Below are 26,058 nucleotides of genomic sequence, written 5' to 3'. Positions count from 1 at the left end.
GGAAAAAAAGGGCAAAAGGGATCACAGACACGTACCGTGTGATGTACACTGTTTAGATAACACCTTTAATATATTCAAACAGATATGAATCAATAGTAAGGCATTGTAAGGACAACTGTCATCAACATTTCACTTATTGTTTTTTTTTTTAAAAGGTTACATCTAATGGAACTTAATGATATTTCTAAATTATATATATTATTTCTTCAAGGAAATTTAACTTTTTATCTTGTTGAGTAGTCATAATGGTTTAGACCAGGGGTCCTCAAACTGTGGTCCTCCAGATGCTGCTGAACAACAACTCCCATGATTCTTTGAATTACATACATCTGGGGGGTCTGAGTTTGAGGACCCCTGGTTTAGACTCTCTTTTTAACTGGCCAACTGCTGCTTAAACGAACTTGCTTGCCAGTTTCAGACAGAGCAATCACAGCAGCAGCCAAGTTAGGCTAAGCAGCAGTTTGTCAGATAAGAGTTGAGTCTGACCCAACATAGTTGCTCAGCCACATAAAAAAGTGAAATTTTCTTTAAAAACGTATACATTATTTAAAAAAAGATCGATTAAGTTTCATTACAAGTAATAAACTTTTAAAAAAACAAGAATTACAAATTTGATGACAGTTCTCCATTTAAGTAAACAGAATTAGTAAAGCCCATATATTGTTAGTAGACTGGTGCATGCAGGGAGCTTTTCTCTGGAACCACTTTGTCTAAAAAAATAATAATTTTCAGTATGTCAGACTTAAGTGTATGTCGTGTTTTAGTTTATCAGAATTAAGTACGTATGCCAAAATAAATTTGAGAAAAAATTAGAAAAATCCCCAAAAACAGGAAACAAATTATGCTACAAGGCCAAAACAAGGGCTGCACTATTGTTTAAATTCCTACCTCACCTAATGGAATATATAGGCAATATCAGGAATTTGAGCAATGCCAATTCTCATTTGGCAACATTAAAAAATATAATGGTGGTAAAAAAAAACAGTAAGTGAGAGAACTTAGTTTTATAAAGATTGATTGCAATGCTTTTCTTTTTTCTATGAACAATGGTCGTTTTAAGTTGAAAGGGAATTAATTCGTTTTTTTTTTTTTTAAAGAAAATAAAAACGTCAGTGGGCAATTGGCCACCTATTCAGTTTTATAGAGATTGATTGCAATGCTTTTCTTTTTTCTATGAACAATGGTCGTTTTAAGTTGAAAGGGAATTAATTCGTTTTTTTTTTTTTTAAAGAAAATAAAAACGTCAGTGGGCAATTGGCCACCTATTCATCACTTCAACCCTGAAAATAACATTTACCAATAATTATTTTTTTAGAAGAACATTCCCAAACATTCAGTCTGTAAGATGGGCAATCATCCTTTAGTTTTTGAAGAAAGAAAAATAAAGAGTGTGCTAGCAGATGGAAGAGTCATTTAATTTGAAAAGGGGTATTTTTAAAAATACAAAATGCTAGGGTGGACTCTGCTGAGCTCTCCCTTATTTTGAGGAAGGTGGCTGCAAGAATGTATAATGCTTGAAATACCTGTGGTAGAAGGCGCTGCTGTGCCAGTGGAATGCAGCACAAATTGTTGCAGCATGGAAAGGCAGAGGAAAAAATAAACAATTGAATCCTGGGTGTTGAATGTGTCATAACAAACATGCTGTTAATCCCACTGTCACAAGGCTGAATATTATTAATAGTGGTGGTGGAGGAGGCAGCGGTGGCGGAAAAGTATCAGTATTCTTCATGGCTGAGGTAAAGGTGTTTTAGAGTTTTAGAGGCCATGGCAACTACCACTGATGGTGGATTGGGGAACACATCCTCCTCCCCTACCCTTGCTGAGTTGCTTCTTGCAATAAGAGTACAATATTGATGATGGTAAATTTGTTTTTCTTATAAAAAAAAATATATTTGGGATATTAATGATTGCGCATTATGTAAACTAACACAACTTAGGTGTTTGTGTTTCAAAATTGGTTGGTCTTTACTACTGTGACGTTATGGTTTTTGACTTTAAGAAACACTATACTGCTTGCATACAACTTGGACTAAACATGCTCAGAAATTACTAAAAAATAAATAAAAAAACACCCTCATCTATGGTTAACATGTGGCATGCCAATAATATCACTGCTTAGAAGTTAAACCAAACTATAAGCCATATTGAAATTCTCACTGCTTTGCAGTTCCAAGTGGATAGGTCAGTACCAAATAATAAGTAAGTACCTATAAACAAGAACCGGAACCTTCATAATGTTAAAATCCATGAAGTTTATTCACCCTTTGGGGCTATTAAAAATTCCAACACACAAAGGAAAAGTGCAAGCATACTTCAAACAAAATGTCTGCAATTGTCTATCATATCTATCATGAACGATATAATGGCACTAGAAAAAAATGCAGAGACAAGCTACAAAATTGATAAAAGGAATGGGGCATGAAAAAAGGCGCCTCTGAGGAGATATGATAACATTATACAAATATATTCTGAGCCAGTACAAACCATTATCTGGAAATCTATTCATAGACAAGGGCTAGACATGGGACACAAGGAAGAAAGGAGATATAATCTAAGGCAAAGAATTTTTATTTATTTATTTTTTTACAGTAAGAACTATAAGGATGTGGAATTCTCTGCCTGAAGAGGTGGTTTTATCAGAGTCCATACAGATGTTTAAACAACAATTGGATAAATACTTGCAAAAACATAACATACAGGGATATAATTTCTTATTAGTGGGGTAATAGCTGCTTGATCCAAGGAGACTGCACATTTTGGGGTCAAGAAGGAATTTTTCCCTAGTTTGTTGCAAAATTGGAAGCGCTTCTGACTGGATTTTTTGCCTTATTTTGGATCAACAGCAAAAACATATGTGAGGAACGCTGAACTTGATGGATGCAAGTCTCTTGTTTCTATGTTTCTCTTTTCAGCTATGTAAACTTTATAACTATGTCTATAAAAATCCGACAATTACCGTTCATGAATTTTGTTTTCCTAACTTTATCAAGACAATAATACCTGTGTAAATAGTGTAATGTAAATAAGACCGCAGGTTCATGTTTCTCTGCCCCTTGTCTAGGGAATCTATAATGATAGCCTCTTAATAGAGCAGTTATGTCAAATACACACCAGATAATGACAAAAAAGGGAATTGGGGGCACACCCGGAACATGCATTTCTCGGGAATGGTGCTGCCCTGGAGACCAAAATGTATACATAATGCAGATTAAGAAACCACACACACATACAAATACAGTTTAAAATTTTATAAGGCTAGTTAAAATCACCTATTTGTCTCCCATGTTGGAAAAGGTGTAGGGCCCACTGATAGGGTGCTGTGGTGGGTTTAACACAATATGGCCATGTGGTGGAACTATATCTCCATATTTGTTTGCTGAGAAAGGTAATTTTAAGAAGCCTTATAAAATTTAGACAATTTTTATGTGTGCACTAATGCACTGAATAGATACAATTTATATGTGTGCTCTAGAATTGATATTATATAATCTACACTTATACCAAGATACAATAGAGCAAAAAATATATATGTATACACCACATTCAACCAAAATTAACCTTTAAAGGCACTTTATTTGAAGAATTGTCACACTTTTCCTTTGTATGTTGGAATTTTAAATAGCCAGCCCTAAAGGGTGAATAAACTACATGGATTTTGAATGTTTCAGCTCCGCTTATTCACACTCAGAATTTTTTTTTTTTTTAAGTATTTTTTTTCTACAAATGCCTAACAAAAAAGACCTGTCAAACTGAAAATTAGTGATTCCATGTTGGTGTTAAGTGGCAGCGGCTGCTATAATTAGGCACACAACTACCCTAAACACCAGCCTCATTCTAGGATTAATAATACATGTTATCATTTGTCTCACTCAAAGTTTGTGAGTGCCCATGCGGCAGTACCTAGGCATGAGGAACTTTTTCTTTTTTTTTTTCTTTTTTTTATGCAACACACTCACAAAAAAAGGATTTTCTTTCTACAAACACGCAACTGAAAAAGACCAGTCAAACTGTAAACAAGTGATTCCAACTTTGTGTTAAAGGAACACTCCAAACACCTAAATCACTTTATCACAATTTTACAAAGTGCAGATTTAAATATAAATTCAATAAAACAATCACTTTTAATAATCAAACTTGTTATACCTCCTGACTGTCAGGCAGACTAGGTTCATGTTAATTCTTGGTTGTTTGGCTCAGTGAAGCAAAATACAAGAGGCAGACAATTGCCTTTAGCACCTGTCTTGTAAAGACTTCTTAACCCCTTAAGGACCAAACTTCTGGAATAAAATGGAATCATGACATGTCCCACATGTCATGTGTCCTTAAGGGGTTAAAGGGAAACTGTAGGCACCAAGACAAATTCAGCTCATTGAAGTGGTCATTGAAGTGGTCTGGGTGCCAACTCCCTTAACCCTGCAAGTGTAATTATTGCAGTTTTTATAAACTGCAATAATTACCTTGCAGGTTTAGGTCCTCCTCAAGTGGCTGTCTACCAGACTGCCACTAAAAGGGACTTCCGTGTTCCTAGACGACTTTTGGTTGTCTAAACGACAATGGACGTTGGATAGATGGCGGGAGGGAGAGGGGCACTCCATGATTCTCCAGTGCCAGGAAAACAAACCTTTATAGCTTTGGAAAGTCTGTGATTGGACAGCCACAGAAAGTCTGGGCTGGGGATGAAGTGGGATGGATTCCAAGATATGCAGTGTTTGAAAGCTATTTTTAGACAAACCATCAATAAAATAAAAATATAAATATATAAAAGAAAACAATTAAATGTATGCATGTTTTAATCAGGGAATATCTACAAAATAGTGTTTTTGTTTATTTTGTATTTGGGAAGTGGAAAGTAGGCACAGCACTTTACACCAGTATCACACTAGGGACAATTAAACAGTTATCTTATATCTCCCACTCAAAGTTGTTTTACGTATCACTGGCAGAAGCCAGCTAGGTAAATACAGCAGTTACTTAACCCTAGCCCACACTAGAATCAATGATAATGGCTCCCACTCCTTTTTTCCTTTCCATTAATCACTTCACTTGATCTGTGACACAAATTTGTGGCTGTCTTCTATCAGTCAACTTTGTTTTCCAACTCTTGATTGGGCAAAAGCTACAGCCCGCATGACTTGTCAGACTTCTTGCCAATCATGGCAAACTAAACTGCTTATTTGTTCTCACTCCTCCCAAAAATCAACTTCTTTTCCATGCTATCTCCCTCTTTTCTGAGCCCGGAATGGCACTCCAAATCATGAATCTAAATGAGATATTTAGTCATTAGGCAATTCATTTTTCTTACAGAGTTCGTCCGATGGCCTGATTTGGACAAATTGCAGCTTGGGACAAAGCAAATCTCCAACAGCAAATTATTAACTAACCTCCTGTAACTGGAGAAGTTCTGCTTCCAAACTCTTAAGTCTCTTCTCATTTTCCTTCGACTGGATGAAAATCTCCTCTCGTGATGACCGTGTTTCCTCCACTTCACGCCATACTTCTTTGAACTGGAGCTAAATCAAAAGCACAATAATAGTTTGATATGCTATGTTAACTACAAGGGAAAACAGCTATACAACTTGTATGCTATAGGGGTAGACTTGTTTACATTTTTTGTTATGTACAGTGTGCACATCCAACATACTATACAGGTTGATTAATGTATTTTGAAAAAGTAATTGAGTATGGTCAAAAGAGATTCATTTTTGGCAACTTTAACCAGGTTTGTTTTTGTAATTTTGCAATGTTTTTAGAAATACTTTTCTATTATGATACTATTTCATCAAAAAAGGAATGATCGTTTCAGAGGTGCAAAGGAGGTGGTGTCACAGGTGTATATAGAGTTCGGGACTTTCTGTTGATCATGTTCCATTTGTCCTGGATTGGGAAAGGGATGCAGGAGAAGAGTCATTGATGTTATGTTAGCGGGGTTGGCTGGTGTTGGAGGAGAATTCATCACCTGCAGTTGCATAGTGATCTCGAGGTCAATATGTATAGATATTTCTGGGTTCATGCTACTGTAGTTACTCGCCCAGGTTATTCGTGTATTTAAATAAGCAGATCTTGAAATTGATTACAAGCCTCATCAGGCACCACATGGGTTGATGGGCTAAGCTATTACCTTCTATGAGTTTATAGTAACCGTAGGTTTTCCTCAGTCTCCCTATTATCGTTATCATGGTTTATACAGGTAATGGTGTTATGTTTTTCTTCTCCTTACTGTCTTGCAAGCTGGCTAGATTTACTGTAGAGGCACAATTTGAAGTGCAATGTGTTTTGTGAAGTCATGCTAGTGATTCAGGGGTGTATAGTCAGGATACAAACATTACACTTCATATCGTCCTGACATCATTTCACCAGCAATAATGTTACATTAGATTTGTCTTGCAGTACACTAATTGTTATTTTAGCAAGATATTTTGGTTCACAGAAGACAAACATGGTGTTGGAATTACTTGTAAGATATATCCCTATATAATAGTGTACACACCTGAGATGTTATATACAGACCTCTGGGGGCTAGCCTGTTCATTGGCTAGAAGGAAAAATATTAAAATTGTTTCACAGCTGTATGGGCAGACACTTTTTTAATAAAATAAGCAGGTACCAAGTAGGTCGCCATATTTACTAACGCATGTATGATTCTACTATAGGCATGTCAGTCTCTCTATGCATGATTTGTCTGATTGGATGGTAGTCTACTTTACTTATTGCTTTAGACTACTTATGTTTTTATAAGGTGGCCAATCCATATCTGCTATATGGTTGTCAGCTTGAGATAGACTTTGTTCACAATATAATTTTGGGTTACACTGTTCACTATATGATTTTAGTTGACATTGTTCAAAATCCTACTGTCCTCCCCCCTGGCCCCCACCCCTGAGCGGTGGGTGGGGGCCCTAAAAAAACAATAAGGGGGGACCTACTGTCCACCCCCCCGGCCCCCACCGCTGAGTGGTGGGTGGGGGCCCTAAATAAAAATCCCCCCGCAATCAAAGGTGACTAGGGGTCCCTAAGCCCCTAGTCACCCACCCCACACCCCAAAAATAGTTACCCCCTACCTAACCCCCTCACCCTAAACAATAGTGAGGGGGGAATAAAATAACTAACCTGTAAAGAAAAATTCAACTTACCATTTGACGTCTTCTTTTTTCTAAAATCTTCATTTTTCAGCCCCAAAAAAGGCCAAATAAAAAGCCATCATACCCGTCGAATTTAAAATAAAATAAAAAAAACCCTGACGAAAAAGAAAAAACCCGACGCAAAAAAACCCATCTTCTCCCATGGATAGTGATGTACCGAACTGTTCGCCGGCGAATAGTTCCCGGCGGACATAGCGTGTTCACGTTCGCCGCCACGTGCGAACACATGGGTGGTTCGATCCGCCCCCTATTCGTCATCATTGAGCAAACTTTGACCCTGTCAGCAGACACATTCCAGCCAATCAGCAGCACACCCTCCCTAGCAGACCCTCCCCCACCTCCCTCCCAGCATCCATTTTAGATTCATTCTGAAGCTGCATGCTTAGTGAGAGGAGGCAAAGTGTAGCTGCTGCTGATTAGATAGGGAAATTGATAGCTAGGCTAGGGTATTCAGTGTCCACTACAGTCCTGAAGGACTCATCTGATCTCTGCTGTAAGGACAGCACCCCAAAAAGCCCTTTTTAGGGCTAGAACATCAGGCTGCTTTTTTTTTTTCTGTGTAATGTAATTGCAGTTGCCTGCCTGCCAGCTTCTGTGTCAGGCTCACAGTGGATGCTGTGCCCATTTGCCCAGTCAGTGCCACCACTCATATCTGGTGTCACAATAGCTTAAGCTTGACATTTAAAAAGAAACATTTTTTTTTCACTGTAATAGATTGAATACCAGTTGCCTGCCTGCCAGCTTCTGTGTCAGGCTCACAGTGGATGATGTGCCAATTTGCCCAGTCAGTGCCACCACTCATATCTGGTGTCACAATAGCTTAAGCTTGACATTTAATTTTTTTTTTTCACTGTAATAGATTGAAAAGCAGTTAGTTGTCTGCCAGCTTCTGTGTCAGGCTCAGTGGATATTGTGCCCATTTGCCCAGTGCCACCACTCATATCTGGTGTCACAATAGCTTAAGCTTTACATTTAAAGCAGACCAGTGCCAGTGTACTTTAACAGTTGCCACTCATATTTGGTGTCTCTGTAGCGTGCTTTTACAAAGAAAAAAAGTTTTCCAGTGTAAGCTAATAGCAGTCAGTGTTCTTCAAGCGTGTGTGTCAGGCCTACAGCCTGTGCTCTGCAGACCTGTGCCAGTGTACTTTGACAGTTGCCGCTCATATCTGGTGTCTCTGTAGCGTGCTTTTACAAAGAAAAAAAGTTTTCCAGTGTAAGCTAATAGCAGTCAGTGTCCTTCAAGCGGGTGTGTCAGGCCTACAGCCTGTGCTCTGCAGACCTGTGCCAGTGTACTTTGACAGTTGCCACTCATATCTGGTGTCTCTGTAGCGTGCTTTTACAAAGAAAAAAAGTTTTCCAGTGTAAGCTAATAGCAGTCAGTGTCCTTCAAGCGGGTGTGTCAGGCCTTCAGCGTGTGCTCTGCAGAACTGTGCCAGTGCACATTGCCACTCATATCTGGTGTCACAATAGCGTGCATTTAAAAACAAAAAACTTTCTTCACTGTTATAGATTGAATAGCAGTTCGTTGTCTTCAAGCGGGTGTCAGGCCTACAGCGTGTACTCTGCCAACCTCTGCCAGTGCACATTGCCACTTATTTCTGGTGTTACAATAGCGTGCATTTAAAAACATATTTTTTTTTTCACTGTTATAGATTGAATAGCAGTTAGTTGTCTTCAAGCGGGTGTGTCAGGCCTACAGCGTGTACTCTGCAGACCTCTGCCATTGCACATTGCCACTCATATCTGGTCTCACAGTAGCTTGCACGCATAGTACCACTAATCCCCCAAAAAATGACAGGCAGAGGCAGGCCACCCCGCAGGGGCCATCGTGGTCGTGGTGCTGTGATTCCCCTTGGCCCTAGAATAATGCCCAGTTTTTAGAGGCCACGTACCCTGAACTTGAAAAGTTCTGAGTACATAGTTGACTGGCTAACACAGGACACCCAATCTTCTACAGCCTCCGCTCGGAACCTTGACGCACCATCCTCCTCCAGCTTAGCTTCAGGCAGCTCTCAAGATACCACTCACCCGCCTGCCGCCGCCACCACCAAAACTAGCACCACAGTCGCTTTACTTGGTATGTCAGAGGAGTTATTCACACATCCGTTTGAAGAAATGAGTGATGCACAACCATTATTGCCAGAGGATGTAGATAACAGGGATATGTCTCAGGCAGGCAACATTACATACATGGACGTATCGTGTGATGATGATGATGATGATGATGTTGTACCCGCTGCTGCTTCCTTTGCTGAATTGTCAGATACAAGTGAAGTGGTTGATGATGACGATGCGTCCATGGATTTCACGTGGTTGCCCGCTCGGCAAGAAGAAGAACAGGGCGAAAGTTCAGATGGGGAGACAGAGAGGAGGAGGAGGAGACGAGTTGGAAGCAGGGGGAGGTCGTCGCAAGGAGCTAGTGGCACAGTCAGACAGCATGCATCGGCACCCGGGGTCAGCCCGACAGCACGCCAATCAACGCATGCTGTGTCCACCACCAGAATGCCGTCATTGCAGAGCTCAGCAGTGTGGCATTTTTTTGTGTGTGTCTGCCTCTGACAACAGCGATGCCATTTGCAACCTGTGCCAAAAGAAACTGAGTCGTGGGAAGTCCAACACCCACCTAGGTACAACTGCTTTGCGTAGGCACATGATCTCACATCACAAACACCTATGGGATCAACACATGAGTACAAGCAGCACGCCTACTCTAAGCCGCCATCCTCCTCCTGGTCCAGCATCTTCAGCCACGTCAACCACTGCTGTCCTCCTTGCCCCCTCTCAACCATCTGCCACTCCGTATCCCGCCTTGAGCAGTTCCCGCTCATCTGCCCACAGTCATGTGTCTGTCATAGACAAGTTTGAGCGTAAGAAGCCAATGTCAGAAAGTCACCACCTTGCCCAGCGTCTGACAGCTGGCTTGTCCGAACTATTAGCCCGCCAGCTTTTACCATACAAGCTGGTGGAGTCTGAGGCATTCAAAAAATGTGTAGCTATTGGGACACCGCAGTGGAAGGTACCCGACCGAAATTTCTTTTCACAAAAGGCAATCCCCAACCTGTACTAGATTGTGCAAAAGGAAGTAATGGCATGTCTGGCACACAGTGTTGGGGCAAGGGTCCATCTGACCACTGATACCTGGTCTGCAAAGTATGGTCAGGGCAGGTATATCACCTACACTGCGCATTGGGTAAACCTGCTGACTGCTGCCAAGCATGGAATGCATGGCTCTGCAGAGGAGTTGGTGACACCGCCACGACTTGCAGGCAGTCCTGCTGCCACCTCCTCTACTCCTCCTACTCCATCCTCTTCCATAACCTCCTCGGCTGAGTCCTCTTCTGCTGCTGCATCTTGCTCCACATCAACGGCACCCACCAAGCTACCCAGGTACTATTCCACATCCCGGATACGGCAGTGTCACGCCCTCTTGGGTTTGACTTGCTTGAAAGCAGAGAGTCACACCGGACAAGCACTCCTGTCCACCCTGAATGCACAGGTGGAAAAGTGGCTGACTCCGCAGCAACTGGATATCGGCAAAGTGGTTTGAGACAACAGAACAAATTTGTTGGCGGCATTGAAGTTGGGCAAGATGACACATGTGCCGTGCATGGCACATGTGTGTAATCTGATCGTACAACGCTTTGTGCATAAGTACACAGGCTTACAGGACGTCCTGAAGCAGGCCAGGAAGGTGTGTGGCCATTTCAGGCGTTCCTACACGACCATGGCTCACTTTGCCGATATCCAGCGGCGAAACAACATGCCAGTGAGGCGCTTGATTTGCGACAGCCCGACACGTTGGAATTCAACACTCCTAATGTTCGACCGCCTGTTCCAACAAGAAAAAGCTGTTAATGAATATTTGTATGACCGGGGTGCTAGGACAGCCTCTGGGGAGCTGGGAATTTTTGTTGCCACGTTACTGGATGCTCATGCGCAATGCCTGTAGGCTCATGCGTCCTTTTGAGGAGGTGACAAACCTAGTCAGTCGCACCGAAGGCACCATCAGCGACATCATACCATTTGTTTTCTTCCTGGAGCGTGCCCTGCGAAGAGTGCTGGATCAGGCCGTAGATGAGCGTGAAGAGGAAGAGTTGTGGTCACCATCACCACCAGAAACAGCCTTATCAGCATCGCTTGCTGGACCTGCGGCAACGCTGGAAGAGGATTGTGAGGAAGAGGAGTCAGAGGAGGAATGTGGCTTTGAGGAGGAGGAGGAAGACCAACCACAACAGGCATCCCAGGGTGATCGTTGTCACCTATCTGGTACCCGTGGTGTTGTACGTGGCTGGGGGGAAGAACATACCTTCATTGACATCAGTGAGGAGGAGGAACGGGAAATGAGTAGCTCGGCATCCAACCTTGTGCAAACGGGGTCTTTCATGCTGTCGTGCCTGTTGAGGGACCCTCGTATAAAAAGGCTGAAAGAGAACGACCTGTACTGGGTGTCCACGCTACTAGACCCCCGGTATAAGCAGAAAGTGGTGGAAATGTTACCGAATTACAACAAGTCGGAAAGGATGCAGCATTTGCAAAATAAATTAAAAAGTATGCTTTACACAGCGTATAAGGGTGATGTCACAGCACAACGGGAATCTAACAGCGGGAGAGGTGGAAGTCATCCTCCTCCTCCCACGACCACGCCGGCAAGGACAGGACGCTTTAAAGACGTGTTGTTGATGGAGGACATGCGGACCTTTTTAAGTCCTACGCATCGCCACAGCCCTTCGGGATCCACCCTCAGAGAACGACTCGACCGACAGGTAGCAGACTACCTCGCCTTAACTGCAGATATCGACACTCTGAGGAGCGATGAACCCCTTGACTACTGGGTGTGCAGGATTGACCTGTGGCCTGAGCTATCCCAATTTGCGATAGAACTTCTGGCCTGCCCCGCTTCAAGTGTCCTGTCAGAAAGGACCTTCAGTGCAGCAGGAGGTATTGTCACTGAGAAGAGAAGTCGCCTAGGTCAAAAAAGTCTAGATTACCTCACCTTTATTAAGATGAATGAGGGATGGATCCCGAAGGGACTGACACTGGGCGATACTTTCGATTAAAAAAGGCCTGATGAGATGAGCTGCCTTGGGCTAAAAATGGTCCACACGCTGCTGTATTTTAGCTCTGAATGCCGGTTGACTTGCGTGACTTATCCGCCACCAACTAGGGTTCAAGCCGCCATGTTTTAGGGCACTTTCTGCCTGTGAAACAAACATCAATTTTTCTGGCCGCTGCTACAGCAGTGGCTGCAACAATACCAAATGTTTCAGGCATGTGTACATGCCTAATTTTTAGGCCCTCTGGTGCTGCACTGTGGCTTCAAAAACCAAACCAAAAAAAAGGCACATAGTGACCCTATGTAGGGGGAACAGTCCCTATTCTGCTCTGTGTCAGTGTGTATCAGGGATTTGATTATCTTTATTCAGATTCAAAAATTACAATTCCAGGAAAAATTTAACAAACATTTACAAGAACATGTTATGCACATCATAGAAACAACGTGAATTCTGCTCTTTGTCAGTGTGTATCAGGGGCTTTGAGGACGGGGAACAGTCTCTATTCTGCTCTTTGTCAGTGTGTATCAGGGGCTTTGAGGACAGGTGTCAATCCATATCTGCCAAGTGACCCTATGTAGGGTGAACAGTCCCTATTCTGCTCTGTGTCAGTGTGTATCAGGGGCTTTGAGGACGGGGAACAGTCTCTATTCTGCTCTGTGTCAGTGTGTTTCAGGGATCCTTAGGATAGGTGTCAATCCATATCTGCCAAGTGACCCTATGTAGGGGGAACAGTCTCTATTCTGCTCTGTGTCAGTGTGTATCATGGTCTCTGAGGACGGGGAACAGTCTCTATTCTGCTCTGTGTCAGTGTGTATCATGGTCTCTGAGGACGGGGAACAGTCTCTATTCTGCTCTTGCATTTCTATTTCTTCTTAGATAACAAAAAATTCTGAGACGACGTTGGCAGGGCTATTCACTTGTGTGATCTGTCATGAATTGTCATTTGAATGTTAATTTGAACTGTGGGGCACAAGAACTTGAATCTGACAATTTTTATTTTATCAGAGAACTTGTTCGGGATACAGAAAGGAAAAAAGGGAGGGTAAGCGGTTAAGGTACATCGATCTTATTCACATCTTATACATTCAAGAGCAAACTGGTTATTCATTCTCGTGGGAGTTTTTCCGCTGCCCTTGTGCCTTCGGTCTAGTACCATGTCAGGGTTGTCTTTCTCTCCTAAACCTGGGTTTGGTCCGGGGTATGGGAAGGGGGAAACCTGGGGACAGGCTACGGTAGGGGAAGAAGAACAGGGGAAATAGACGTCGGAAACCCCTCATCTCCCTTTGTCTCCTTCTTAGTTAGCACGCTGTGTGTGGTCACCGGGTCTATTCCCTTATCTAACTACTTAACTATGTACAATGTGGGTGTTTGTTCCGTTATGCCCTGTAGATTGTTTAACCTCAGCTTGGTATACCTCAATGTTGGCTGTTGTACCATGGTGTTTGGAGTCGTTGTCTCTCTGCGTCAGAGCAGTTAGGTCTTAGGAGTGGTACTATTCATCCTTCGTGTATATATATATATATATATATATATATATATGTGATATGTTATTGTTCTAACACGACCCCCTCCTCCTCCTTCCTCAGATACGCCTCCCATATGTTCCTGGCTTCCACTATGTGGTGTGGGGGGTGTAGCCGCTGGCAGGTTTTTGTTTCATATGCTAGGTTTAGGGAGATCTGTTGGAGAAGGCTAGATCTCTCCGGTGGCTGTTGTTGTTTCCACCCTCTGGCTATTAATAAGTTGGCAGCAATCAAAATATGATATGTTAGGTCGGCATGTGCTTTTGGGAATGGGTCAATCGAGATGAAGAGTAGGGCATTTTCTGGTCTCAGGTTGGTTCTCGTGACCAGTGCCCCTTGTATCACCCCCTCAACTGCCTTCCAGTATCCTCTGATGGCCGAGCAGGCCCACCAGATGTGGAGCATTGTGCCCTACTCTATTAAACATCTCCAGCAAAGTCTCGAGGTGTTGGGATATATGGTCGCTAGTCTAGTTGGTACCAAGTACCACCTATATTGTATCTTGCGCATTAGCTCTAGGTGGGATGCGCATCTGGATCTACCTTTATGGGCTATGAAGGCTTGGTTCCATTGTTCTTCTGAGAAGACTGTACTCAAATCCTTATGCCATGCCTCTCTGAATTTATCTAGCTGCGGTGGTGGCTGTTGGGTAGGATTATTTAGAATTGCATACATGAGTGAAAGCGGTTTCTTGGGCATTGTTCTAGATTTGCATGCTTTCTCTATACAACGCGTGTGGGTCGGGGTTGTCAGTGCTCCCTTTAGTTGTAGGTAGGAGAATATCGCTCTTTGTGGCAAATCGTAACTCTGTTGCAGGTCGGGGAATTGTCTCAGCTGTCCTTGATTATAGAGGTGTCTAACCAACGTGCATCGTCGCTCGGTCCATAGTCGATGGTCAAATGTGGGATTTGTCATGTGTATGCAGTATAGTGGTGTGGCCAGCGCCCATTTATCTGTATAACCTAATTGTGGTTTAATCGTATCCCAGGTTTTCAGCAGGATTGCGGTAGTGGCCGGTGTGTCTGGTAGTTTAGGGCAATGTCTATGTGGGACCCAGAATAAGTACCTAAGGCCCTTGGGGCAAGCCCACGTTGATTCCATCTCCACCCATTGTGGTGTGTTGTGGGCTATGTGTGCCTGCAGGGCGGTGGTCATCAGCGCTGCCCTATAGTAGGTTCTCACCTCTAGTAGTCCTAGCCCTCCCTGCTCTAGGGGTTTGGTGAGTATGCTAGTGGCTACCCTGATTTTTTTGTGTGCCCACACGAAGCTAGTGAGAGTCCTTTGTAGACGTCGCAAGTACGCATTGGGTAATGGGATCTGTAGCGTTCTAGTCAGGTATTGGAATTTCGGCAGCAGCAGTTTGCACGTTTTTTTTAAGAATTTGCCAGGAATCTATTTTTGAAGTTGTTCCCCTTCTCTTGACACGATCAATGACCTGAAAGTCTCCGTAAGCAGGGTTGACCTGTTAGTCCCGTTTTCCATTCAAGTTGTGCATGATGTCCCGGCTAGGTTTCCAGGGACAAATGTTGTAGCCTGTTGAACGAGGTGACCTTGCTCGGGTCCCAGGTGTGCGGTTCCTAAAATCGCTGCCATATACACGTCCACTGATAGGAGACGCAACAGGTATTAAACTGATAAGAAAAGTACTAAACACACCACTCCTAAAATTTCGGGTTTGCGACATCACTACCCATGGAGGGCTCCGCGCAGACTGAGCTCTGCAGGGCGGGGGAAGGCTTATAAAGCCTTGCCACGCCCTGCAATTAGGTTAAGAACACTCTGATTGGCTGGTTTAAGCCAATCAGAGTGCTATTTGTCATTTTTAAAGCACGTCATTCCATACAATTTAGGAATGTTAGGTGATTTATGCCCTTTATGGATTAAAACCAGACTCTGCATCAACTATGTAATTTTCTATGGGAGTTTTGCCATGGATCCCCCTCCGGCATGCCACAGTCCAGGTGTTAGTCCCCTTGAAACAACTTTTCCATCACTATTGTGGCCAGAAAGAGTCCCTGTGGGTTTTAAAATTCGCCTGCCTATTGAAGTCTATGGCGGTTCGCCCGGTTCGCCAGTTCGCGAACATTTGCGGAAGTTCGCGTTCGCTGTTAGCGAACCAAAAATTTTATGTTCGCGAACCGATAATTTTATGTTCGTGACATCACTAATCATTAACCATCGTCAAGGTTACACTATTTGTGAAGTAATTTGAAGCTATCCTCTATTGACGCTGCTCACTGTTCGTCCTGTTATCCACGTTGGTTGTAGTATGTTTGCTTCTATCAATATTCACAGTGTTATTTATGTATATACTATATTTTAATGGTTTATAAGTATACACAATGATACTTTGTGCAAAGTCAACTTCAAATAACGATCTGTATAGGAATACTTGAGTATTTTGGACTCACATCATCCAGTCACATCTCGTTTATCTAATTAATGTGCACTAGCCCACACAGTTTTGGTCATTAAAGATATGGCTATTCATGTAAAGCATATTTCAGTTCTTATCTTCTTATCCAAGTTTATCTTGGCCCAAACAGAGCAGGAGTGTTAGCTGTTCCGCGATGGTTTGGGAGTTTCTCTAGGTGCACTTATATTGTATGTTGTCTTCTAATTCTAATCTATTACCTTATGCCAGGTCTAGGATTTGGACAACTCTGACACTCTTATTTGAGTTTACTGGGTAATTTTCAGTCACACGTTCTAACTTTTTTCTCATTTAACCAGGTATGTTTTCGTTACAAGTTGGCTTATGTTTCTCTTCCAATAATTACACAACATGTATATCCCTCCACCCCATATAATCTTTGGCATAGCATACATGTTTATTTTCTATTCATGCACCCTTGCACCTTGGTTAACTAATAACATGGTTTGATATATTTACGTGTACTGGTCGTCTCAATTTAAATCTATGTCACATACGTCTACTTAAGTTAAGTATTAGTGCTGTTTTCAATTTTAAGTTTTCAAGAACCATAGCCACTATGTACACTGGCTAACAATTTAAATATTAATTTATATTCCTTTGGTTCCTTCTGGTAATGTATATCACAACCTCACAAGTGTTTGGTGTTAACAAGTCAGTACTACATTACAAAGTTCCTTCATGTCACAATCTGGTTTTGGGTATTAGGGTTATGGACCCTGGTACACCTATAGACATGCCAAATTTCTCTTCACTCATACTTACTGTTAATATCTAGGTCTTTTAGCTTTCGCCTTAAGCTAATTGTTGCTTCGATCGCTACGTTTATACACCTATCTAGTAAAATTAGATAATTTATTTGGTTATGCATTCCAGTCTACAAGTCACCATACAAGTGACTCAATTCTACCTCACTCCCCTAGCACAGCCTACTTGCTCTTACAGGATTTCACGCTTAACTTGGTCTAGATGTTGGGATTCCTTAGATGGCCCTAGGTATCTTTTTGGCTTCTTGTGCCACTAATTAGCAGTCCTGCGAGGCCAACCATAACCACTGAGGTATTTTGTCCTCTTGGCAAAGCAGTTAGAGCCTCACCTGTCACGGACAATCTATCTTGAACCTCTTTAATATCACTGAGAGGCCAACATGCTTGGTGGCATACTTATACCTTGAACCTCTCATAGGCGATCAGAGTTTGGCAATTAAAAGGCTTCCTCAGTCACCACCAATCCTAGCTTAATTGTTTAGTCGGTTGGCCTAACATAAGTCTGCCAGTACCTGGGTGTGTTTTTAAAGTTCCATAGTAAGGGATCTATAGACACTATTTAGCATAATGGTTTTTCTTCTGTTTCAGTTAAGGTGTAATCACCTGCAAAAACTCTAGGAGGGTAGGAGGAAGAGGATAAACTAAGGGAGAACAAGCATTATATAATTATGTTCTCCAGGTTAGGCTTTAGATGATGCTTCAAGACACAGACCTTTAGGAAAAGCCAGTATTTTCCTTACAACCGTTAATCCCGTGCAGATGCCCCACTCATGTGCTACTTTACACCCAGCTTCTAGTTTTAGTAAGCCTTTGAAAGTTAAAAATGTTATTGCCCATTTATACCAATAAATTATATAATAATTCCCTTCTGTTTGTTCTTTCTAGCAACCCAGAAAACGTTCTGCTGTAAGTAAGAAATAATGTACCAGTTAGGGAATAAAACAGGCCACTAAAAGTTGACTATGGTAATGTTCCAAGAACAGGTGGTATTAATATTTTTTGCCCTCTTTATTCTGACCTACCCATCTGTAGTATTCAGCACAGCACAACCGACTGTCAGGGTACCTTGTATGCAATAGTCAGGGTGTGGGGCACACCCTTCTGAAGAACTAATATCTACCTGCGACCTCTCTCAGGGCTCTTCCATACTCCCATAGGGTCTGAATGACTGTAGTTATGGCTCCGCCCACTTTTATGACGTGACACATGGGCACCAATTTCATGACACCAATGACATCACACAATGTAACTGCACGTTTTGGGGTCATGGCTACTTTGTTAATGAGACACACTATTGTTACTTACTACTTCTGGTGTCCCTGTATCTGGCTTGTCCCTGACTATTCTCTGTTTACCTACCTGAAGTCTAGCAACCCTAAGGACCAGTATACATTATCTCAGGATACACTCTACATGTTGGGTCTCACCATCCTGACATTGACTTGACTAATTGGCTCTAATCTTCTATTAACATTTAGCTTGTGTTCCTTACCACAACTATTTTATATTAAAAACAGAAAGTAAACAGACTATTTTTATGTTTATAATATACGTTTTACCTGTAATTTTTTTAGCTGCTTTACTGCTTCTTCCCGGCCCTTGTTAGCACCATCTATCTGGCTCTCCATTTCTTGCAGATCCATTTCAAGCTTCTTCTTAGCAGCAACAAATTGAGCCTTTTGTTTTCGTTCTTCATCTAATTCGACTTCTAGATCTCGTACCTGTGACAAAATTCAGTTGAAATAAAAAGAAGCTTAGTCTTGGTAAGCCAAACTCATTTGCTATGTTATCCAAGTAACTTGGATATTGAATGTGAGGTTATTCAGCTAATTTACTATTAAAGAGAACCTGCAGCCTGAAAAATAACAATATTTTTTTTCAGGGCTATACGTTCCCTTCTATTTTTCTAACTTCTGTCCAGCCCACCTTTGCTGATGTAAAATCAAATATTAATTTATTTTAATTACTTCATCTCCAGTACTGAGTCTCCTCTGCTGCAGCCTACTGCTCCTCCTCTGTCTTTGTCAGCATGCCTGCTGATGTGTTCTGCGATCTTGTCCAATCCAATGCTACTTATAGAGCAGCATTCGGGAAGACAGCAACTAGAGGTGTATTTAACCCTGCAATGTAAACTTTGCTGTTTCTGCAATCAGCAATGTTTTAAAGAGTTAAAATTACATTAGAACTTCATCCAGACCACTACATTGAGATGAAGTGGAGTGGGCGAGTTTGGTGATCCTTTATTTTACAAATGGAGGTCCTAATGTGTCATGCCCATTTCATATATGTCAATGTCTTTTTTTTTTTTCAAGTAACCTCTGTATAATATTTGCCCATTCTCTGTCTTTTTCTTCATTTTGCATCTGTGTCACTTTGAGACTTTTGTGCAATCTCTGAGACAATAAAATTAAATGGAACAAACATTATTTGTATCTAAATAATGAGGCAAAGCAGGACAAAGTTTCAGACACAAATAGATCATTTAAGAAATCGTAGAGGTAGACCCAGAAAATGATAAAGGAAAACATGAGAAAAACATTTTTCATTATTATCTCTCAATTTCATTTAATAAACTGGTAATGGACAGGAATTTATAAAGAACAAATAGCTAAGGTACAGTTTTGCCCTAAAATTTTATATTCTCTTGTCAGTATCCTTGTCTACTTCTCTCTCTCTCTCTCTGTCTTTTTCCATTTCATATTTCATCTCTATGTTTCTCACTATTTCCCTTTCATGATGAGAAGCAAAATAATGTTTAACACCTACAGTATAAGAGAGTTGTAGAAATATTAGGCACTTTCAAAAGGAGGGGAAGATCATTTAAAACCACTTCTACAAATAACCAATTTAATGATCAAAAAAAAGCAGCAGCCCCCCTGAACCAGATTGATGAAGGCAGTTTGGTATATCTACCACTTCTCCAATGTTGTTGACCATTTACAAAGTCAACATGGTTGTTATGTATGCATTATATGTAGGCAGTATACCTCCTAAATTGTGCTCAACTGAATCTTCAGAGTACAGCAACATCCAAAATGTATACCTTATTGAAGTTGATTTAATTTTTTCCAGAATCAGATTATACATGCTTGGTCTATAACAGATTTAGGACACTTAACCATTTCTTTACAATTTACAAAAATACCATTCAATGATATATATTGCATTGTGTAGCTTTTGCTTTATTTTGTGGTTTATTTTGTATTACCATTTACTTTAATGACAAGGTGTACAACAGCACACACCAGCCAATAGTCCTGTTATGAACAAAATACTTGAATGGATAAAATGTCTATTTTACTCTGTGCATTTCTGCTCATTAACTGCTTCCCCTCCCCCCTCTGTGTGTGTTTAGTAACCGTTTCCTCTGTAACCCCTCTCATCCTGCTCACCCCTCCCCATCGAGCGAAGTCCTCATGTAACAAAATGGAGATTCGCTGTTGGAGGAACTGCTTCCCTTTCTAACCCCTCCCCCGCCTCCTTTGTTCAAGTAACGGCTCTCTCTCAAAAACTTGCCACGTGTAATAAAATGGTGCTGGGATACAAAGGAATGTCATGTGACGATGTTGGACTCACGCCCAGTGGGATGGTATCAGGAAAGACCCCTTAGACTGTTAAACAATTGTTGAATGTATACTTTGTGTTATCTGTGACTATGCATATGACGTATTTCTGCTTTATAAGGGGGTCCCACCCCTTGGAATAAAGATGCCAGAAGTCTTTCATGAACCTAAAACCTGTTCGGTGTGATTTACTTTCCAGGAAGCGTGCACGCATATACTTATTAATTTTGAAAGGGGCAGATATACAAAGATTATCAAACATTTGATTTGATCTATAACAGTCCTGGTTCATTATAATAGGATTAGGGACTTACATTTAGAGAGTTGTTTAATCTAAAGGGGGCTTAAAAGGTAAAATCCTTAAATATTCTGTTGACTGTAAATCCAATTCCTCTAAGCAAATATCTGGCTGAGAACTGTAGGAGTTACAGGTGTAGCATCTTAAAGACTGGTATTCCTTATTAACGTTCTTCTAATTATAAACCACCTGTAATGCTATGTACCACACATACCATTAATGTTTAATTCAAACCATACACTTAGCCCTATCCTTCAATAAAAAAATGAGCTTTCTGCCATTGACTGAGGTGTTCCCTTAGCTGATCTCACTGCTGACTTCAGCAGAAGGATTTCCCTAATGTAAACTGTTTGTTGTAGGAGCTTTGCATTATGTACTATTAATCTGGCCTGCTTCCTGTAACTTACTACTGTAAATGAAGAAAGTCTGCACTGGGTACTAACATTTTTCCTGGGGGATTATTATGAATACATATCAATCCCAAAAAAATTAACAGAACTGTTATGCTTCTACAAATGGTGGAACCTTTTACAGCAATTCAGGTGACAGGAACTGAATTTTTACTGAATTTTTGGCGGCTGTATTTCTGAGTATTAGAAAAAGGGGCACAAAAACAAAAATAAAAAACACAGGGAGAGAAATTAATTAAATGTGAATGGCTAGAGATCCATATCTCTTTAACACCCATTACAGTAACAATTCCAAAAGCTTTACTATTCTCATCCTGGCTCTTTTTAATTACTCATGTTTTGCGTTTTCTGCTCTTTGAGAATTGCTAGAAGGAGCATTAGGGCTCTATATCTGCATGCTGAGAGGGTTATATTATTTTAAAGGGACAGTATAGTCACCTGAACAGCATCATGTAGTTGTTCTGGTGAATATAGTCAGTCCCTGCAGGACTTTTTGCTGTTAACACTGCCTCTATGAGGAGAAATGTGGATTTGCGCAGCGTGGCATTTTGGGGGAGGAGACAGTGCCAGCAGACCTGCACGACACTCTAATAAATATAAGTTTTCTACTTATTTAAGGTGGTAAGGTAAGTTTTCTACCTTACCCCAGGGGAGCAAGGGGGTACACGTTTGTGTTTCTGGCCTTATATGTTCCTTTAATGACATTAAGCAAAATGTATGTATTTTGGTAAAGGATAATTAGATTCAGAAGAGGATTTGCAAGTATATCTCTTTCCTTATTAAAAATGCACCATACTACAGCTTAGTGTAGTCCACAGAAGTGTGGTTTGTAGGTCACCAAATGCAAGATAAATACAACTGCTATCATTAGCTATTTCAATGTTTACATTTTCTTTACCGGTATTTTACTTTTTTTTGTTCTCCTGGGTAAGGGACTAAAGTAATGATAAAACTGTAGAACAAATTATTGACAGCAAGTGGATTTTCTTTTGCATATCTACATATTGAATAATACATATATCAATGTGAATTGTGTGCATCAGATTTAAACTATATGGACTTTGCAAGCTTATATTCACTTTATGATAGTGCATGGTGTTTTTTTATATTCCAATAATATGGGTTTGAGCACACAGGAACTCACACATGATGTCATGAATTACTGTAATTGCGGTACTACAACGTTTTGGTTGCATGGCTATAGCAATTATGCCCCCCAGCACAGTTTCGCGTTTAAAGGACGACTTTGATGCATGATTGAGCACAGCATTTTTGGACCCTTCATCTCTGAAGTATTTGTATTATGTATTTTTTTATTTTTTTTTGTAGACAGCAATGGCCAAATCCTTTATTTCATTATTTAAATCTGTCACATCTCTGTCATTAACTAATTCCACATAAAATATATAATAATGTATAAAATATATACAGTATTTCTAACCTGTTTGAATAGCAATTTCTTCTTCTCATCACTTGAATCATCCCTATTTTGGAGGTCCCTTTCAAACTGTGCTTTCATGGCTTGCATGTTGACTTCCAGGCGCAGTTTTCCATCTTCATTTGCCTGAAGCTCATCTTCCAGTTCTTCTATCTGGGTTTTCATTTCCTGTACTTGTTGTTCCAAAGCTCTCTTAGACCTTTCCAATTCATGAACCTATGACGACATGTGTCTCAATTTAGATTAAAGTTATATTATTCAATTTTATAGCTTCATATAAACTAACAAAGCCTGGTGTGAAATAATTTAATAAAGAATATTACATTTTTGCCAACATCATCCTTGGAGCTTATAAGGTCATCCATCTCTGCTCGTAGCTGTTTATTGTGTCTATCAAGTTCATCCTTTAGGTCAAGAGCTTCTTCAAGTGCTCGACCCAGGGACAGAGCTTTAGTTTCTTTTTCACGAGCCTCAGCCTCTGCTCTGTCTCGCTCTTCTGCATACCGTGCTGAAATATTCTTTTCTTCCGCTAGCATCTAAAAAAAGTAAATATAGTCAAAAATAAGTTACACTGGTCTGGTATTTTTTTTTCTTAAATAAAATCATATCTTTGTTCCATAAAATGTTTAAATGGTATTTGTCTATATCTCTACATTTGTAAAACAGACATACAATTAACCCATTAAGGACCAAGTTTAAATTTCATTGCTTTGTAATTAGGGACACAAGTATTTTTGCTACATGTGGATTCAACCACAATTTCTATCTTTTTAGTTTCTTCCACCAACACATATATTAAGTTTTTTTTAAAGGACAATAAGGACTTTCAATTATTATGACAGACATGAATACATTCTCATTTATCATAAACAATGGAAAATACACACAACTTTTCACAGTTTTGCAATATCAATTAGTGCAACTTAAAGGAACACTATAGACCACTAAATCACTTTAGCTTGATGAAAAGTGTCCACAGTGTGCCCTATTTTTTCATTTTGCAAAAAGTGCAGATTTCCTTACAAATTGTCACTTTTATAACTTAGCCAAAGTGAAATATATACAGTAGGGATGCAGCTGTAAGTCTACAGAAAAGAAAAATGATATGGTGCAATATAATTAAAACCGGCAATGTGTGCCACTGATCATGCACTCACACACATTATGGAAATCAAGTGCCTCAATGAGCCACCCCCAATATCACTGGGAGGGCCAAAAGTAACCATGTCCCTTTTTGGTCTCTAACTTTCGCAACTAGGACCAAATGTGTCAGGACTCCAGGTAGGTATTGAAATTGATTAATTAAACATATAATTGTAATAAAATATACAATATAATAATATGGTCCAATACATTTCTTCCAATATTTGGACTTCTTCAGGATAAAAATACTCTGTAAAAACAATCAAGCAAATTCAAAAACCATAACGCCTATTTCCCTCCCATCCATGTCCTTCTTTTATAGGGCTAGTCCTAGGATCCAATCAGTGCTTCAATGGGCATCCTCTGCTGTATTCTCCTTGGCTTTCGGAGTTCATGGGAAGCCGTATGTGTGACTGAGCAATAGGATTCGACCAGTGTGAAAATTCGATCCTGTATATATTTGTATAGTGCTATCATATCCCTTCTGTAATGCCATTTTTCTAAAGAAAACAAATTCAGTTTTTCTAGCGTGTCCATATATAATGGGAAGAGTGAGAAACCTTTTGTTTTATACCGTTTATTACATGCAATTAAAAAGAATCAATTGATCTGAAAATCTTTTGAATATAAAATATATATTTCCTGATCAATCATGATAGCAATTACTCATTGGTTAGCTCCTCCCCTCACATCAGAAAGGACAGGAAATAGAACTCTGAAATTGGTATAAATAAATCTTTACACTTCCCCTCAGGCAGTCTTTTTTCTGTCCTTCACAACAGTTTGGGAGAAGTTTGCTTAAGCAGGCCTAGATTTTTCTGTTATGCTCACCAGGCAATATTTTTGTAGCCCTGCTAGGGTTCAGCCTCTGATCCCTGAAGGCCCAGCGACAGCCCATCTTTATGAGTCGCCAGCCTGGGTACCCTCTTTATTGACTGGGGGTCGGACCCAATCTCTCCCTCAGGGGGTGAAAGCAGTCCACTGCATACATGCCAGGGTTAAGCCTCTCATCCCTGAAGACCCAGCAACAGCACATTTCTATAAGTCGCCAGCCTGGGTAACCCGTTTAGTGACAGGGGATCTGCGCAACTCTCTCCCTCAGGGGATGAATGTGGTCCACTGCCCACATGAGGCCCAGCCAGGGTTCACCCTCTAATCCCTGAAGACCCAGCAACAGCTCATCTCTGAGTCACCAGCCTGGGTACCTCCTTCAATGACCTGGGCGTTTGACCCAGCTATCCATCTCAGGGGATGAAGACGGCCCACTGTATACATGAGGCTTAGTTGGAGCTAAGCCTCTTTTCCCTGAAGACCCAGCAAAATGCACTTCCATAAGGTGACTGCCTGGGTATGACTCTTCTATATTTTCCGCCTTGTCTGGGGTTTGTTTTAAACCTTCCCCCACTGGTGAAGACAAATGGCATAAGGGTTACAGATGGAAGCCTATAGTTTAAACAGTTTAAGCTGGCAAATGTTCAAATTCCCATTTGCAGCTAAAATTCAGGCCTGCAGCTGTTCATCTGTCTCTATGGCTGTTTAATATGTTATCATTAAACTGCAATCTTTAAGTTTGGATTCCAATATTGTTGAATGGGCTAGGCGGTGGCTGAATGAAAGGCAACAGAGGGTTGTAGTCAACGGAGTATATTTGAAGCAAGGTCTAGTTACCAGGGGGTACCTCATGGATCTATACTTGGACCCATTCTCTTTAATATTTTTATTAGTGATATTGCAGAAGGTCTTGATGGTAAGGTATGTCTTTTTGCTGATGATACTAACATTTGCAACAGGACTGATGTTCCAGTAGGAATAAGCCAAATAGCAAATGATTTAGGTAAATTAGAAAAATGGTCAGAGCTGTGGCAACTGACATTTAATGTGGATAAGTGCAAGATAATGCATCTTGGACGTAAAAACCCAAGGGCAGAGTACAAAATATTTGATAGAGTCCTAACCTCAACATCTGAGGAAAGGGATTTAGGAGTAATAATTTCAGATGAATTAAAGGTAGGCAGACAATGTAATAGAGCAGCGGGGAATGCTAGCAGAATACTTGGTCGTATAGGGATAGGCATTAGCAGTAGAAAGAGATAATTGCTCATGCCATTATACAGAACACTGGTAAGGCCTCACTTGGATTACTGCATGCAGTACTAGAGACCATATCTTCAGAAGGATATTAATACTTTGGAAAGTGTCCAGAGAAGGGCTACTAAACTGGTTCATGGATTGCAGGATAAAACTTACCAGGAAAGGTTAAAGGATCTTAACATGTATAGCTTGGAGGAA

At 40.8% G+C, this 26,058-nt stretch overlaps 1 protein-coding gene across 2 annotated transcripts in view; it reads right to left on the bottom strand.

Moving 5' to 3' along the window:
* LOC134577418 (myosin-10-like) overlaps nt 1–26,058 on the bottom strand; it is a 429,924-nt gene that overhangs the window by 28,389 nt on the left and 375,477 nt on the right. For both annotated transcript variants that reach the window (XM_063436146.1, XM_063436145.1), the window contains exons 33-36: nt 22,950–23,162; nt 22,630–22,842; nt 18,477–18,638; nt 5,382–5,510 (exon numbers count right to left, since the gene is read on the bottom strand). In XM_063436146.1, coding sequence (XP_063292216.1) covers nt 5,382–5,510; nt 18,477–18,638; nt 22,630–22,842; nt 22,950–23,162 — 717 coding nt within the window. The remainder of the gene's footprint in view (nt 1–5,381; nt 5,511–18,476; nt 18,639–22,629; nt 22,843–22,949; nt 23,163–26,058) is intronic.

The sequence above is a fragment of the Pelobates fuscus genome, chromosome 11 (assembly GCF_036172605.1).
Source record: "Pelobates fuscus isolate aPelFus1 chromosome 11, aPelFus1.pri, whole genome shotgun sequence".
Lineage (NCBI taxonomy): Eukaryota > Metazoa > Chordata > Amphibia > Anura > Pelobatidae > Pelobates > Pelobates fuscus.
The sequence above is the reverse complement of the archived record's forward strand: the minus strand, read 5'-3'. Positions and strand labels throughout refer to the sequence as shown.